At 40.8% G+C, this 18,949-nt stretch overlaps 1 protein-coding gene across 1 annotated transcript in view; it reads right to left on the bottom strand.

Annotated features, from left to right (window-relative positions):
- Positions 1-18,949, bottom strand: part of LOC117387766 (zinc finger protein 609-like) — a 142,539-nt gene that overhangs the window by 46,512 nt on the left and 77,078 nt on the right. Inside the window, exon 3 of the mRNA XM_033985331.2 lies at positions 3,649-3,892. Within this exon, the coding sequence (XP_033841222.1) occupies positions 3,649-3,892 (244 nt within the window). The remainder of the gene's footprint in view (positions 1-3,648; positions 3,893-18,949) is intronic.

Raw genomic sequence — 18,949 nt, 5'->3', positions numbered from 1 at the left:
TACCTACCTATACGACTGAGGGATTACACAGATATAGGACCACATAGTAATATAAAAGAAAGTACTAGCATTGAATGAGGAAAATCACAAGAAAGAGTGTATTTTATTATCATTGTGGCATAGGAATCAGTACCGAGTATCAAGTCTGTTCCTTAATATAGAAATCGAGTTTGAAATTTGAGTATCGTAACAACACACAACTGAGAAGCAGCAACCAATATGGACCAATGACCAACTGCCACCAATCAGTTAGCTTGGATCAAACCATTCACCTTCCAGGTATTAGGCGACGACTCTAACGCCTAAGCCACCCTCTCTTTTATCCCACTAGCTGCCTGCGTGCTTTGCTTAGTAACATAAAAGAGCTGGGAAAAGCAAAGTCGTACAGGGGTGAATCAGACGAAGCCCGTGGCAGCAGCGCAAAAATCAGAAAGCACATGGAAGAAAGCCAGCCACTCAATGAGATCCTCCGCTCCAGGAATGTTGATGAGGCAGCCTGAGCACTGAGTGAGAGAGAGGAGGAGGAGAGGAGGAGGGGGAGAGGAGGGGAGGGACGGGGAGAGGGGGATGAGAGAAAAAAGAGAGATGGGAAAGAGAGGGAAGAGAGTGAGGAGAGAGGGGAGGAGAGAGAGGCGGGTAGGGACAGGGAGAAGAGAGGGCATAGATGGGGAAGAGGGGGATGAGATAGGGAAGAGTGAGTGGAGAGAGCGCAGAAAAAGAAGAGAGATGGGAGAGAGGGGGAAGAGAGTGGGGAGGAGAATGCGGAGAGCAGAGGAGAGAGGGGATAGATGGGGAAAAGAAAAGGGGAGAGGGGGATGAGATAGGGAAGAGAAAGAAGAGAGATGTGAGAGAGAGGGAAGAGAATGGGGAGGAGAGAGGGTTAGGGAGAGGAGGAGAGAGCGGAGAGATGGAAAAGAGAAAGTAAGCGAGCGGGAGAGTGAGTAGAAGAGAGAGGGGAGAGAGATGGAAGAGGTGGGCAAAAGGAAGGACAAAAGAGGTAAGAGAAAGGAGGGAGAGAGAAAGACGAAGAGAGAGGTAAGAGAGATGCGAGAGAAAGGTAAGAGATGGGAGCAAGAGAGAGAAAAGAGAGGGGAGAGAAAGGCGAGCGAGAGGGAAGAGAGAGAAAAACGGGCTAGAGAAGGACGAGAGAGGGAAGGGAGAGGGAAAGAGAGAGGGAGGAAAGAGGGAAGAGAGAGAGGTCTGCAGTGTGCGACGGATGTGTGGGCGATTTGTAGTCAGCATGCCTGCAGAGCCACCGAGCGCGGGCTGCCTTTGAAGATTAGCTGTTTGCCGTATTTCACAGGCACGCCAGGGAAGGAGGAGTGTGGGGTGAGAAAGAGGAGAGGGGGAGGAGGGGAGAGAGTGAGAGAGAAGAAGGGGAGAGACAGGTAGAATGAAGAAGAGAAAGGTGGGAGTATTTAGAGAGAGGAAAGTTGATAGAGTAGGAGAAAAGACAGAGCAGAAGAGAGGGAGAAAAAAAGAGGTCAGTGGATAGAAACAAAGAGGGGGGGAAATGAGGGAGAGAGAGAATGAAAGAAGGGGGAAGTAGAAAAAAGAGGAGAGAGGGAGAGAGGACGGTAGATGGAGAGAGGAGGGGAGAGAGGAGAGAGAAAGGGATACCTTGAGAAGATAGAGGTAGAAAAAAGAGGGAGATAGAGAAAGAGGGGGGAGAGAGGGAGAAGGAGGGAGAGAGGACAGTTGATGGAGAGAAGGAGAGGAGAAGTAGAGGGGAGAGGCGAGAGAGGCAGGAGAGGAGAACAAGGATGGCTTGAGAGAGAGGAGAGTAGATAAAGAGGAATAGGGATGTAGAAAGAAAGAAGAGGGAAAGAGAGAGTGAGAGAAAAAAGAGGAAGAGGGGAGGTAAAAAAGAGAGGAAAGAGAAGAGACAGATCTGGACTCCACAGCTAGCACAACCTGATAGAGCTACTGCAACAACTCTAAATTCAATCGTCCGCTGCGCTCTCGATCAAAGGCAGAAATACTGAAGTGTCTCGAGTTTCACACGGAATGCACAGCAGGAAGAAGGACAAACTACTATTCACAGTCGGAGAGAGGGGGAAGAGAAGAAGAGGTGAGGGAGTGGAGGAAAGGCAGAGGAGAAGAAGAGAGGAGGAGGAGAAGAGAGGCAGAGGAGAAGAAGAGAGGCAGTGAAGAGAAGGAGAGGAAGAGGAGAGGAGGAGAGGAAGAGGAGGAGGGGCAGAGGAGAGGAGGAGAGGCAGAGAGGAGGAGCGGAAGAGGAGATGAGAGCAGAGGGAGAGAGGAGGACAGAAAAAGTAGAGGAGGAAAGGGCAGAGGAGAGGGAAACAGGAAGAAGAGAGGCAGAGGACTAGAGGAAGTAAGGAGGAGACTAAGAAGAGAGGCAGAGGAAAGGAGGAGAGCCATGGGAGTGGAGGAGGAGGACAGTAGGAGGAGGGGAGAAGAGCAGAGGAGGAGAGGAAAGGAGGAGAGAAGGAAAGGCAAATGAGAACAGGAGATGAGGGCGCAGATGCAAAGAGGAGAGGAGGCACAGAAGAAGAGTGGAACAGAGGAGCAGAGAAGGAGAGGAGAATAGTAATAATAGAGGAGGAGGAGGAGGAGAAGAAACAGAGTGCTGTGGCGCAAACTCCAAAGCAGAAACTAATCAAGGCCACCTCAGAAGTGAATGCCAAATGCTATTCTTACCACACTAGCACTACGCTGTGTGTGTGCTAGCAACACTTTAGCACCACCGCAGCTCTCATTACGGTCTGTAAGCTACACTAGCATGACAGCAGGTAGCTCCATTTAGCATGTGCACAGGCTTTGGAAAATAGGTTTAGGTTTAACAAGATAATAGGGCAATTTGTAAACTCGCCAAAGCTGAAAAAGCACCAAAGCTGTAGAGAGCGTTCAAGATTCGTACTCACATCAAATACAACAGATCAGCACAAGTTAATCAAATGAAATGTACGTGTGGGCATGCTGAGTGACTGAGTGACTGCTCCTCCATGTTTTTTAAGTTTATAAACAAGGAGTTTCTAGCTCTAGGGCTACCAGTAAATCTCCAACGATTTCCAATAGCTCCTCGAGGGGTTGAGTCACATTAAATGCCAACCTTTCATTAACTGATTTATATTTCGTAGTTAACTAAGTGCATCCCATCTAAAGCTAGAGGTTAGTCAGATTTATAGGTCAAAGATTCACAAGACCGCTAACAGGAAGCACTCTAGCCAGTTTTGTTTCGTGACACCATCTCTCAGGGTGTCCCCAGGGGCCGCTCTGATAAACTGTCCCCAGTCTTGTTCATTATTTCAGAACTAATAATCAACAAATGAATAAACCCTAAGCGCTCAGCTGGTAAATCAGGACAGAACAACCATTACTTGTTTTCTTGCTGCTGTCATACTGTATATACCGATATTACAGTCCATATTTCGAGCCTTATGTCTTTTCTATTTCGGTTCGTACTCACTGAGGACAAACAGGGAATGACACATGGACACACCAAAACTGGAACAGTAAAATATTTGTGAAATACATATTAATATCAGTACGGTACAGACATCTGGGAAAATATATGTGAAACTTATTTTTAAAAGCCTGAATATCGCACAGTAACTTAAGATTAGCCATTTGCAGTTTGCCTCCCTCTGCCTCTACATCTGTAGACGTGCTTGGGACAGTACTCACCGTCCTCCGTCTCCTGCCACACGATGCCCTCCAGGTTGACGCTGGTGCCAGGCTCGCAGGGACCCAGGCACTCGGGCTCCGTGGAGAGGGCCACATCTGACGTGTTCACCGCCACCGAACGCGACCGCACCATGATCTGCTCGCACGGGGACGAGATCTCCGAGCCGCCGCCCCCCATCCCAGAGGAGGAGGTGGAGAGGAGGTGGAGGGGAGGAGGTGCCGGTGTGGAGATCGGGGAGTCCATCTGTACCAAAGCACATATGAGAGAGTCAGAGCAGTGTAAACTAGGGTTGTCAAAAATATCAAAAATCAGATAGTAATCCAGTCTATTCCTTAGTATCGAAATCAAGTTTGAAATTTTAGTATTGCGTAGGGATGGGACGAGAAAGAATAATATCATTTATCGTGATAAAAAGGGTTGAAAATAATTGTTTGTGGCAATTTTTATATAGTGAGGTACAGATCTTAGCCAGAGAAAAGAGATGGTTTGAGAGGAGAGTTAAAGAAACAATTTTTGTTAGGAAAGACAATCCTTCCTTGAACAGGAATGGGGCCCTTAGACATCATCTTTCTCCGATTAATAACTCCAACCTCAGACCCAAAGCAAACAAACGCAACAAAGAGAACAATAGAGTGATCAACTAGGACCATTAAGGCTGAATGCAAGCACATTTAAGCCGAAACTGTAAACAATAGCGCTGTTTCCAGGTTCAGTGTAGTTAGCCCCTCCTTTCAGATAGATATAAGACAGTGTCCACCAGCAATCTGACCAGAACTGAAGAAGCGGCTTGGATGAGCAGCGAAACGTCTTCACTCCTACAGCTTTTTGTCCAGTTGACAGATTTAATTTTAACTTTTTATTTAATCATGATATTCGCAAAAAAGATAATCGCCATTGTGTCACCAGAATGTGCAGAAAAAAATTACTTCTCCTATAGGTCATTGTTGTTTTCACCTATAACAAAGTACAATACTTTAACAGTAAATATGGAATGTGTTCATAATATTAAAATTATAATTATTCATATCCAGAACATTTTCAAACGTCATCAAGAATAATTATGGTGATATAATCGTTAATCGTAATTATTTTGGCCATGATAATCGTGACACCAAATTTCAATATCGTCCCATGCCTAGTATCATAAAAACACCAAGTTAACATGAACACAGATGCTCAGATACAGGGCGACGTGGAAAGGGAGTGTGCCGAGTGAAGCATGGGTGACGCTCTGGTATGCCATCTCCTCTGTGCAGATTATATGATGAGTAAATAAACAAAAACACCAGAATAACATCGTATCAGGGGCTGGGGATCTAAAGTGCGTATGAGACATTCCTTTACTTTACATAAGAAGGAAAAGGTCACACACTTTGGACTGACTAATACAACAACATCAATATTTCTGTGTTTGATGCAGTTCTACGCTCCAATGTCTCTTTCCCCGCCGACTTCTCTGATCGATCAAACTCTGTAAAGCTGTAAGTGAGTGACCAGTGGATTTAACCAATCACAGTGAAAGGTGAACTCTCAGAAGAAGCAGATCACTTTAGCGTCTCCTCAAGAAAATATTATGTGATTTTGATTATGTTTTTTAAATAAATGACAATCCCTTTCATAACTATGTCCATTTTGAAAGCCTGTCACTTGAGTATTCGCTTCATGGGTTTAAACTTGTAATAGATATAAATTTGTGGTTTTAAGTGATTTGCAATGAAAAATAAAAGTACACAGTGTTCTTTACTGAAGGCATGAAACTATTTCACACAAACACAAATGACATTACGTTCATTTAGTGGCTCCAACCAGTCTAGAGATTTCATTGAGCTGATATTTTCATGCGACATTGAATTTGTTTCTTGTAAACATCACCATACAAATTATTTCATGTGCATTTCTTTATTAATCTACTTGAACAAAATGCCTACTTATTATTATGATAAACGTAGACAGAGAGATAAAATGTGTATATAGCATTAGCATGGTAAATGGTCGCACTCACAGAGCACGTCTCCACCCTCAGAGACAAATGCCTTAACTTGTTTACATATGTTAAGTATGTGCTTCAGGCAGGCTTCTCCTCCTTTTACACGCCATAAACATAAATAATATCATGAAAAAACTTTGCCTTGAGAAACAGAGGCTAAAACGTCACCTAATGTCTGTCACCGTGTTCTGAAGCTGCTGCTCTGTGGAGGAGTTTAACACATTATTTTACAATATTATAACTAATTGTTAGGCCGTTTTTATATCTACTAACAATTTTATTCAAATGGGGCAAAATTCACCATGGAATACTTAATTATTCATAAAGCCACAGTCTACATTATGTACATAAAACCCTGAATGGCATTGGGAAGTTCAAATATTTAAAAAATCTGTATCGTATCAGGAGCCAAAGAAATTGCTCCCTCCTGGCCAGTGGAGCTCCTTTACAACAACGAGAGAACTGTGAGCTCAAAGAAAAGGAGGAGAGAGTTTTCCTCTATTCTTTTGATCAAAATTTCTGTTTTAGGCAGAACTCCAAAGGCTAAATAAAGACACCAAAGAGCCAGTAATAATAAGAATAATAGGATTTATATAGCGCCTCCCAAGACACTAAAACAGCTTTACATTCACTCCACAATTATTAATGACTATCTGCAGTTATATATTATATCTCATTATATGTATCATTATTTTAAACTGATCCAGCCCCCACACCGTGAACACAACTGTAAAAACATAAAAACACAAACACTGTCCTAGATACTTGTTTTACACTAACAGCCACAAGTGTCCTAGGGCAGACTGTCACAAACGTGGCTTCCATTCTGTGCCTATAGATCCTCACCAGCCACCACCAATCACAAAGGCACGTTTATACAAGAACAACAACAGCATGGAATGTAAGTGATATAAAGCTTATTGTTAGCACTAGCCTACTTGTAAAATTCAGAAGGTGAACTGTTAAGTCAAACACAATAACACACTTTGAACTTCGATATATTGCTTAAGTAAATAGACGATAAACGATATATATTTATACTAATTTATGCCACTGACACAAAAAACGTAAGAGCATATTTAAGCCACAAAATGATTCTAAATGTAGAATATTGTTAAAAAATCATGAGCTGCAATAAATAAACAGCAAAAAGAAACACTTAAGTTATAAAAGTTTGAATTAATAACTTCTATGACTCATTACAGATGCAAACTAACATCTTAAATCATATCGCTAAAAAATAATCCAAACTGTCTCATTTTTTTATGAATGACGGATTACACTGATATGGTCAGTTAAGTATGACTTATGGGCTCGGTGATATGAGAAAAAACTGAACCGTGAGCTCATCTCATCACGATGTGCTTTTTTTTTCTCTTGAATGCAGCTCTGTGCTCAAACTACGACACTTTTCCCCACCCACTCCTCCTGTTCGTCAGTTTCAGCGTCCTGAGTGACAACTGGATTTAATTGTAATCAAGCGTGAAGTTTCAGAAGAAGCAGATGACTTTAGTTTGTACTTCACATGACCTTGTAGTAAGTGATTCTAAATTGTGGGTAGGCCTGTTTTTGGGGTCAGTATTTATCTTGTGTACATTTTCTTAGCACTACTGGAAAATGTTTGGTTATTTTTTGGCTATATGTTAAGACTTAAGCCTTAGAAGGTTGAATTAATAACTTCTTGGACTCACTGCAGATTCAAACTAAGTACTAAAGTGTTTCATTCTGCTGTTTATTTAGCTGCTGTTTTGTTTGTTTTTTAATATTGTAGATTTAGTATAGTTTTTGTGGTTTAAATCTGCTCTTGGGTTTTTGTGCCAGTGACATAAATTAGTTTCAATATTGCTGTTTATCTTTTATATTTACATCAGCGATATATCTTCATACTTTAAAATGTGTTATCGTGACAGGCCTAAACATGATAAAATCCAAGATAGTTGTGATACACATTTTGGCATATCACTCACCCTTGGCAGGAGTGCGTTTCAGTGAGTAATGCTAATGCTAATTGTGTCCATTCAAATTGTAGTTTTGATTGGATTGTGATTAATCTTGCAGTGGAAGAGTGTGGGTTTGAACCGGCAGCTGTCTGTGCAGTCAGTCAATGATAATATTTAGAATGTGTTCTTTACTACTGCCAGTACTGTTCAAATACACTTAGAGTTTTAAAGACTGATGATGCGAGCGCTCGGGATTTACTGCTACTCTCATCTAAAACTGTGAAGCAACAGCGGGTTGAACAGCACTCCGGGGACCACTCTTACACAACCTCCCCTCTCTCCATCTCCCCTCTTCCTTCTCTCTCCTCTAACCAGCTTTCCTCTCTTTCTTTCCCTCTCTCCCGTCTCTCCTCTCCCCGGCCTCACTTCTCCCAGCATTACTCTCTGATAGCATCCCAGATCAGGCTTCATATTTCAGGCTTTACTCAAATGAGTGCGGACGGGCCATTCCTCCTTTGCTGGTGCAAATGAATGAGCGCGAGGGCGGCCATAATGAGGACCTAATCACGGGTGTCGCCGACTGATGCATGGGGAGAGACAGGGCAGGTAATCACCACAGCTGTCAGCGCCAGTGTACCAGGGACTACAGAAACACAGGGAGGAGCAGGGACACACAAACACAGGAACACAAGGACCAGGGTGATATATCCCAAGTTTATCAGATCTTACTAAAGGTACGTGCATAATACGTATAAGAAAGAATCTGAAGATAAATACTAGTAACATGACAAATGTATTAGACCCAGTCCCAATTCTCTCTTGTACCCCTAACCCCTTAGCCCTAGCCCTTCTCTTTCAAAATGACGACTAAGGGGACAAGCTGAAAATACAGCACTAGGAAATGGTACAGTGTTTGTTTTGTCTCTGCTTATTGTTCTATTTATAACAAGTTCAGCTGTGTGCTTTCATTTATGAATATGTCTAATTATTAAGGCTTTTATGATCATTATAATATAATTTATAAAGCCCAATATAATGAGCTACTTCAGGCTATATTATATTATATTATATAGGCCCATATATTATAGGAACTATAGGTTAAATTATGTATTCATAATCATTTTGCCTATTATATATGATTATCCAGTAATATGTCATTTTGCACGCTCAATGACACACACACTAATGATTAGGCTACTGCATTGATTACAATGCTGAAGGCTGCATTTAAATGAGCTAAACAACAAGGCAGATAGTGCAGTGAACTGTTAATTCAATGCATATCACATGTTTCCATCTCTGCTTTATCACTGTCACTCTGCTTATTATGTGCATACTGTGTTGAGTCTGTGTTGGACCACATTCGCTCGCTCCGCAGGCGACTGCACTCGATATGACCCCAAAGCGAAGAAAGCGAGGCTGTCCTCCCCTTGAAGCTCACACCGCTGCTCAACTGCCCTCAACAGCAGGGAGAGAGGGGCCCGCTCAGTCCTCTCCCCCGCACCCCACTCACAGTGGCCCACAGCGGGGAGAGGCAGCCCCCGTGCCACGGTGCTTTGCCCTCCGAGAAGCGGCTTACGAGTCACGACAGTGGTGATATCCATAAATGTGAAATAAAATACAATCTTTACAGGAGCAACAGACCCAGGACATTTAGAGTTGTAAACTCCACAGTGGCAGAGCAGGTGGACAGAGGTGTGGACTGTGGCGAATGCAGCTGGATACGCAACAACGTGAAACATACGACTGTTTGCTTTGAGCAGATTACTGTATTGCAAAATTAACACAAACACAATCCTATAACTTCATAAATGTCATTAAAGTGTTTATTAGTTACTCAATTCATAGAGAGCTCAATTCATTGTTTCTTAAAACTCTTCTTATCCCTCAGTTTGAAATGTGCATCTAGATTTGCTCCATTTCAAGGGTCTACAGCCTCTTGCCTTAGCCCAACCCCTTGATTCCTTAGAGAATTGGGATACCCCTTCGCCTCTCGTGAAAGTGCAAAATAAAGGGAAGTGTTAAGGCAAAGGGCTGATGGGTAAAACTGGGATTGGGCCTTAGTCAGTGGAAAGGGTTTGAATATTCAAATGTTGCTAGCAATGCTTACAGCACAAGCCTATGATCTGCTTTTACTATGACATATATTTGTATTATTCAAATGCACAGCTAAGTCCCACAGGCATCCAGGCCACATCCTCCTCTGAGCACAACCTTGATAGCTCCATTTTCAACATCAAATCCATCAACTGGGGATTTACGGGAAGAAAACGCACTCACAAATATGGATGATGAGACAGTCCTTCAAGAAAACCAATAGATTTATCACATAATGGCACAAAAACAAGATTATAAACTAGTGCTGTCACGATACTGAAATTTCACTCACTTCATACTAAGGAATATAGATTTGTGATTTTCGATACAATATGGAAAACTTCTCATAGCAAATTTAAATACTTCTTGTCTCCATGGAGATGTTACTACTATGCTTGGAATGTCCCACAGTATGGCATTAAACATATCTTGCATTTATTCAGTTGCAGCCGTTTAACAGCCAAAACAAAATGCCTGGTGGTGTCATCTGCTCGTCTCAATGGAGATCGATAAGTTTAAAGTCATACTGTAGAAGATTCCAGCCAAAGCAAGGACATTTCCATGGAGACAAGTGGCAAACTCCCCAGAAAAGTTACATTGTGTACCTTTAAAACTAAGCTGGAGGAGAGTGAAATGACTGGGGAATGATTTTTTTCTCCACAAAAACATCCAAAAAGTGGTGGAATTTTTCATCTCAAAAAGTGATTGTTGGCAGCTAAATGAACTTTAAGCCATGCGATTCAAATAAAAACTTTTTGGAGCGATAACAAATCTATCAATTTTTGATTTCACTTTGCATATTTCTTTCAAAAACTGTGGCTCTCCCATAGATTTATAAAGGCTGCTGCCCTCCATCTGAATCTGATCACGTTCAATAACTTCATGAACACAACCTATTAGTGCGACTGATTGAACAGAACTCGTAATTTCACGCGCCTTGTCCAAGGTCTTTGACAAAACCACATTGGACTTAGCTTCAGCACTTGCAGCAGCTCCGGATTACATGACTCCTTCCTCTGCACGAGTTTATACGAGTGCCCAAAACCACAGTGTAGCAAAGTCACGCATAGCTCTTTTTAACCCAAAGCCCAATCTTTCATAAACATTACCCAAACATCCAAGTTTTAGGTCTTTGGGCAGGACGCTCTTTTAAACTTGCCTGCGTAAACGTAGTGAGTGATTGGTGGTCGTCAGAGAGGCTGTTTGCGCAGAATAAGAGCCATATTTGTCTCAGTAAACCCCATAGCAGCTGTGGTTACGCTAGTTGAATAACACCCAACTACATAGTGTTTTGAGAATCTAAAGTATGTAAAGTGCTACGTCATGATATTTAACTCATCAAACATCCATTTATTCAGTTACAGTTGTTCTTGACTTGACCTGGTGGTGCTACCCGCTTGTCTCCATGGAGATAATAGATTAGTAACACGTGTCCACCTTGGATCTATAATAAGAACTGGATAAGACATTCCCTCTCTGTCTCGGGGCAAGATCGATTAGTGGTCTCTCCAAAGGTACTGCAGCTCCCGGGGGCCCCAGGCCAGAAAGAAGCCTCCCATAGAGCACAATGCATTTTTGGGGGATTCAAATTGCCCGTGTTCAGATGATAGGGCAGCCACGGATTTCACAAAGGTCGGATTTTGTAGGGATTCTTCTCTAGTTTCAGAACATGATTTTTTTTTCAATTGGCAAGTTAGCTTTCTAAGATTTGACGCCATCTTTGGTTCATCTTCTTACTACACTTCCATGGTGTTCACATATGCTGACCTCAACAGCACACAATGACCTGTCAGGCAAAGGATTAACCTGAGCCAAGTCAACCATTCCTGAAGGATCTTGCCTGCTGAATTCATGAATACTGCATGAGACCAAGTTCATCATATTCCAATATGTTCCCGTAGATTAACACTTATTTACAGAGATGGTGAAAAGCAGAAAACACTGGACTAAACCATGTCAAGAATCCAGGAATGATCAACTGACACAAAGTAATAACCCAACAAAGAACACATTCGTCTTTCCAAACAGCACCATGTCTAAACCAGCTCTGTAACACAATATAGAAAACAACTCCTGCAAAACATAATTCAGGCAAACTTGACTTTACACTGATATTGATAGTCTGCAGCTGGGTCCCTCCAATGTATCCCGGGGAAGACCCAAGACACGCTGGAGGGACTATGTCTCTGGGCTGGCCTGGGAACGCCTCGGGGTCCCACCGGAGGAGCTGGAAGACATGTCTGGGGTGGGGAAGTCTGGGAGTCCTTGCTTAGACTGCTGCCCCCATGACCCGACACCGGATAAGTGAAAGAAAATGGATGGATGGACTTTGCAGCTGATGTCATCAAGATTCCCTGGGGCTGTGAGGTTAACTAAAGGTACTGCTCTGTCTGATGCTCTGTTACTCAATTTAGCCTTTAATCTGAGCTTTGTTTTAACAAATCTGACCACAAAAAAAACTGAGCTGATTTGTGCTGTTAAACAAGTCCCTCTCAAACAATATTACGGTCAAAAGCTAGCCAACAGTTTAATCGTATTGATCACAGGCTCGTGAAAATGTGTCGTTTGAATCCATTTTGTATTTTTTCTCGCGTTTTCAAACAATCTTTAAACTTTTTCCGTAGTTATTGCTAGTCAGTATGGTCACTGCTGAACATTCTGCCATAGACATACATACAGAACCCCCAGTGTGATATCGCTGAAATGCATCAATTGATTTTTGGCGATTTTTTTTATATCTGCCAAAATATGAACTGCTAAACTGCATTTTAGAGCATGTTTGGAGAGGGCTAAACTACAGCATTAGCAGTTTTTCAAATTCGCAACAACACTGTATTTCTCTCTATATACGGCTCTTTTCTGACAGTAGCTTGACACAAGGCTCTGGCGCAGGGGGCTAATCGATGCATGTCCTGCTCTGTCGCGGTTCGGCTCCCCTCATGAGTCTCCTACAGGTCACACATCATGTCTGCCATACTGCTACTGTAACACAAACCAACGCAATAACACAGAAAGGCCATTATTTCAACTCCACGCTGTATCAAGTGCCTGGAGTCAGATCAAATGCATTACTCCGTACGCCGTGATCGCATTCAACCGTGTATGAAGCAAGTTTACATCTAGGCTTCTAGGAAAATTTGAACCTTACAAATAGATTTTTTTTAATAGATAATGATTTTAATAAAGAAACATCACATCAAAATGTCAAACTTTCTAGTCGTTGTCTGTATAATTCAAAAACCCTAATTAAAATACCATGTTCAAACTATTGAGAGGAAAAATGTATGACTTAAAATATGCGAAAGACCAATTTTTGACACAGTTTTTAATTTAGTGCAATCTGGCAATTTTTTGATCCTCATTGAAGCTGCACTATGTCATTTTTCTTGGTGGACCATCTGCTTGTTTATAGGGGAAGTATTTTTCTTTTACAGGGTAATAACACGTAACACATAACATATTTAGATCACCATGTTATCTTTAATTGACTTGAAAATGCTATATTCATTGAAAATAACGTTAACATCTTTTATATGTTTCACTTTCATTTTTAACGCTCTGTGCACCCCTCTCTTTGCTCTCCGTTTAAGTCACTCCCCCTTCAGAGCACTATCACAACACAATCAGCATGTATCCCGCTAAGAAAACTACTGCACATGGCATCAGGTTTGTCAAGTTGCAATGTAGCGATCTCTCCAAGACAATATTCAAACCCTCCTTATAGTTAGTTGTAGGATTCTGGGTAAAACTCAACCCACAAGCCTACTACACCCATGATACTGAACGGAAATGTTCCATAAATATACAAAAGCATGATACGTTGAGCATACACTACAAATGATGATAATTAGTAGAATGTACGCCAAATGTGCTTGGGCTCTGAAGAATGAATGACTTAGCATGGAGAGCAAAGGGAGGGGGGACTCAGACGGTCAGAAACAAAACTGAAACGTATTAAACTTGTTAATATGTTGTTTTTGGTGAATATAGCGTTTTAAAAACAGTAAAAGGTAACATGGTGGTCTAAATATGTGTTAAAGGTTAATACTCCATAGAAGTAAACCCCCCCCCCCCCTTTAGATGCATATCTGGCATTTATTTAATTACAGGTTTTTTTATAGCTTAATAAAGTTTGAAACATATTAATTCTTATGGTGAATAGGATGGCCCCTCCACAGATGAGACCTGTAACCTGTAAGCCTAGAGATCTACATAGATAGTTTCAAATTCCATATTGTGAAACCCATCTCCATGGAAACAAGCAGGTGGCAAACTTTCCATCAGAAAAGTTATATTGCACCTTTAAATTGTTATGTTTAGATTTTGTTGATTTTTACTGTGCATGTGATAAACATTTTGCTTTGATTCAATTCATTTGTCAAACAATAAGTCCAAATGACTGTTTTCTCCATCTCTTTTTTCTCATTGTGCGGCCGTAGAAGAGTCTATTGAAGATTTGTCTATGAACAAATCCAACTATATGTCTCTATTTTTCAAGTAACTGATTCAACTGCCGAAAGAAGCTAGCAGTAAAATTCAATTGAATGCCTTGACTTTGCTTTCTCATCAAATCCATTTCTGTAGAAACGCAAGAGCTGTTTCAGTGCAGTAGTGTTCTCATCCGCACAGGGCCGATCAATGCAGGGGATCCTCACACAACCCAGAGCAAAACAACTGCAGATATAAGCTCAGCTCAAGATAAAGGCACCGTGCCTGATTTTTATGGTTTTAAAAATGTAAAAAACAGAACTAGTTCATTATAAATGGTCTGGAGTGATCCAAAGTTATTCCTCACTTTCCTTATACATTCTGAGCCTCATAATTATTCACTGTGGTGGCATTGTAATGAAAAACTGTGAAAAGTATACATAAACTCATCAATGTACTTATAGATTATCAGAATAATGAGATGCAGACAGTACACAGCACATTTATATTGTATAAACAAACAAGAGGTGTGTATATAATATATTTGTACTGAAGCGATGCAATTTTTGCTCAAATACATGAGGGAAAAACAAAAAAAAAAAGGTACAGGACCTTTAAAAGGGGCACTGTGTAATGTTATGGCTTTCTTTACCCTCTTTACTTGTATTGTTATGGATCTCTTTGACCTAACCTTTGTAATACCATCTGTTGTTATGCACTTTTTGGTAGTGTGTCTGCCACCTGCTTCTCTCCATGGAGATGTTGTTACTTTACCTGGAATGTTCCATGGTATGGCATTAAACTTATCTTGTATTGGTTGAATTTTAGGTGTTTTTACTACAAAAATACACTACATCCTGGGTTACTTCTTCACAGATCTGACTTGGTGACAGATTACAAATATTCATCTTCTTGGTAGCGTAATTTAGTCATTCTTCTATAGACATACAATCTAGGAGAGATCATAATACATAATCTCTTACATATACTGACTGATAGAGAAAGGTTTAATACCTGCCTGTGGAACATTCCCACTCATCCTATTGGCCAGGCTCTTTCATGCTCTGAGTGAGTGACGCATGTAACCATTCACAGTCAAGTGTGAACTCTCGAAAGAAGCAAAAGCTGCCATTATAAACTCTAAAGGCAACACAATGCTACTGCGTATTCATGACTCATAATCAAATTGACATTATTTTAAGCCATTTCACCTTTAAACGGGTCTACACCGTTTCCAGTTCAAATTGATTGACAGCGCTAAGCGTCCACTCTGTGCTGAACCAGTAGTGTGGGCAGGAAGGGGCGTTACCTTCAATGTCCTCAATCCAGATTGGCTCTTTGGTTGCCATGATACTCGTGGTTGTCCAAATATGGAACTCTGCTCCAAATTCGCCGCTATAACTGCTCAAGCCTCAATGAGCTTCATTTTACTGGAGTCGAACGTTATGGTTGCCGTCACACTCCCTCATTCCACTTCTTTGAACAGTTTATGCTCATGATATGATAATATCGCTATAGGGGAATAACGTGATACTTGATATATTCCCCACAATATTCTGCAATACATCTTTTTTTTTTTTAACTTCCTGTGCAAACTTATTTTAATGATCAGAACAGTGAATATGTCAAATTTATTGCGTGAACAAGCTTCTTTTCTCGAAACAAGCAGCAAACTGTAGCATTAGCACAAAATAATATCTATATCAAGAAATTAGGCCTGTCACAGTAACAAATTTTGAAGTTTGATATTTTGCTGAAATAAATACAGATGATAAACGATAATATTGAAGCTTATTTATGCCACTGGCACAAAAACCAAAGAGCAGACTATGATGACGTCATACTCTCAGATGGGGACAAGAGCCAATTTTCCTTATTGATTACATATGAAATATATATAAGTAAATTAACAAATATTGATCCTGATGACTTCTATTAATGACTAGACCCAAGAACTCACTGTATTACAACAGAAATCAATATTTTAACAATATTCATTTTAGCTGCCCCCATCTGTGTTAAATTGTATTGGCCTGTAGAATGCTGTGTCATCTGAAACCCAGCTATAGCCAAAAAATAATCCCAAATTTCCAAGTAGTGCAAAGAAAAAATCCACATGATAAATATTCACCCCAAAAAAATTGAAAAAAAAAGAGAATGATTTATACACCCAAGCTGTAATTTCAAGTATAAAAGTATAAAAAGTATAAACCATAACCTTAAAAAATAAACCTTTGAACGTCTACTGTAATAAATGTATTAAGAGATTTTAAAAAGTATTTCCACAATCTTGGGCTACTGTATAAAACCATGTCAAGGAAATGAATACTTGAATACTGCAGACTGGACAATAGCTGGATCACCATAGCTTGTACTTATCATTCCATGTTTTGAATAGCTAACACACTTAATCGTAACAACACAACATGCCATCAGCCCAGATCACAAAATGATTCATTGCAATGGGCTTTGTTTCATTATGTCCTGCAGATTACTATTATTATCCCAGTCAGTCATTTAAAACAACACTGCTGGATTCTCTTGATAACTTCTCCACAGCTAATGCCCCAGTAAGCCTGAGTCAACACCATAAAGAAGCACTCCCTGGCCTGAGAAAGCCTTCTGCAGCTCAATGATTTACAGCCTGTTAAAGCCAGTGTCTTATAATCGCTCAACCTTCCAACCCAAATCTACTCAGGCCTTTTTAAGCCACATTATAAATCAGGCGCTGACATCTCTGCGTATTTATTTAGAGATAGTTTAAAGCCCATTTGACTGGCGTTCGTTTCGTTTTTCTAATTATGACTTACAAGAAAGAGGTGGTTTGTGAAAGGCTGACAATTAGAGGAAGTAGTTGAGAGACTTCTTGTTTTAAAGTCTTCTAGGAGTGACATGTTCAGAGCCTGGTAGCAATAGAAATGTTCCATCCTTTTTTAATGAGGCACCAAAATAAAAACCAATTTTTTTTTTTTACGTTGAGAACACAAAAACAAATTGGTCATATGTTTGTTATATTTGCCAACGACTCCAGCTTCAGTTTCTAAAGTTGACTCATTAAAGTAGGATTTGAGGTCAAATAAATCGAATAAATCTGTTGGATTTAAGAATTGTTAACTTTGTGGTCATTAACATCACAAAGTTAAAAGTAAATGGTCACATTTTTATATAGCGCTTTTCCACTTTCAAGGCACGCAAAACATCAAGGAACTCATCCACTCACACACAAGTGTACATAGACTAAGGAGGTGAGGGGGTGCCCAAGGTCATAATGACAGCATTTACTGGGATTCGAAACGCCAACACACTCTGAGTTAGCGAATGATGGGGGAACACAGTTATAACATCTGTTATAGCTCAAAGTCGTATTTCAGTTGATTCCTACATGTTAGAGCAATGCTATACAATGGTCCCTGGTTCATCGCGGGGGTTACATTCTAAAAATAACCCGCAATAGGCAAAATCTGCGAAGTATCAGCTTTATTTTTTGAAATTTTTATATGTTTTAAGGCTGTAAACCCCTCACCACACACTTTATACACTTTTCTCACACAGGCATTAACATTTTCTTACATTTCTCTCTTGTTTAAACACTCTTAAAGTTCAAACCTTCATATATTAAATCCCTCTTCCTCGATGATCGCTTTAAATGTGTTGTTCACGTGCCTCTGCTCCAGCGATATCCACAGAGGCGCCTCATCGTGCAGAGAAACTCTTAAGTCCAAAGCATTTCTGAAATTTGTCGGTGCGGAACGTTTCATCGACATTGTGGGTTTTGCCAGGGAGAAAACTTGCAAACATACAGCACTTCAGAGTCACACTGCGATCCAACATTTATGTAAATTTGGGACAGGAGACACGGCACGGAAGAGACTCATGGACAATGGTCTACAGCCCCTCAGCCAATCAGGATGTAGAACACAATGCACGTTTATACGCTGTAAAAAAGCATGCAAAACTGCACAAAAAAAAAAAAAAAATCACGAAACAGCGAGACCGCCAAAGGTGAACCGCGAAGGACCATTGTATTGTCCTTCATTTGAGGTTTCCGTGCTAAAACAATATCCGTATTCACCTACCTCCTTTCTCTGCCCGTTGCTGTGGATTTACTTGCGATTTTTAAATTCAAATTCCAACTCTGACTCACATAGCGTTGAAAAATGTCATGTAGCCACGGTAAAAAGCCACCATGAAAAAAAAACAACATTGTGAGGCGAGGTAAAGAACATACACAGAAGCAGGAGCAGAGGAGCAGGCCGGGGAGGAGACCAGCTTACACTTAAAAAAGCCTGATTTGCACGGTAAAGCCAAGCGCCTGCCACACTATCTCTCCTTTGAAACATGCAGCAGAGAAGAATTCACACCATGCGGGGAGATCGGATTTGATTTCCTGAAAGTCAAACTGGGATGTTGCCAAAATATTGAGCAATTAAAAGTGATGGCAGCTAAAATGTTGTTTGAGAAATGAAATAATACGACCTGACATAACCTGGCGTTCGGTGGAAGTGTTGGTGGGTAGTCTCGCCTGGCGCTCAGTCAACTTGGCAACTTGGCACATTCCTCTGAGCCATTTAGTCATAAAACTGTATCCTGCTTAGAACCACAAAAATATCACAGCTACAAAATACTGGGTTGCAGTTGATTTGATAAACACAGTAGTAATACGGTAGTCGGGTAGTACTAGTATGGTAGTATTTCACTGATATTATGGGAACGGTGCTTTACAACACATCTCTTGTTTTTCTTGCCAAGTTTCCTGGTCATTAAAAGTCTTATATTATGCAAACTTGACTCTTGGGAACTTTACGCCATGTTGTTACGTTCTCACATACATGGAGTTGTGTCTTGGTT

Source organism: Periophthalmus magnuspinnatus, chromosome 3 (assembly GCF_009829125.3).
Source record: "Periophthalmus magnuspinnatus isolate fPerMag1 chromosome 3, fPerMag1.2.pri, whole genome shotgun sequence".
In the NCBI taxonomy this organism is placed as follows: Eukaryota; Metazoa; Chordata; class Actinopteri; order Gobiiformes; family Gobiidae; genus Periophthalmus; species Periophthalmus magnuspinnatus.
The sequence above is the reverse complement of the archived record's forward strand: the minus strand, read 5'-3'. Positions and strand labels throughout refer to the sequence as shown.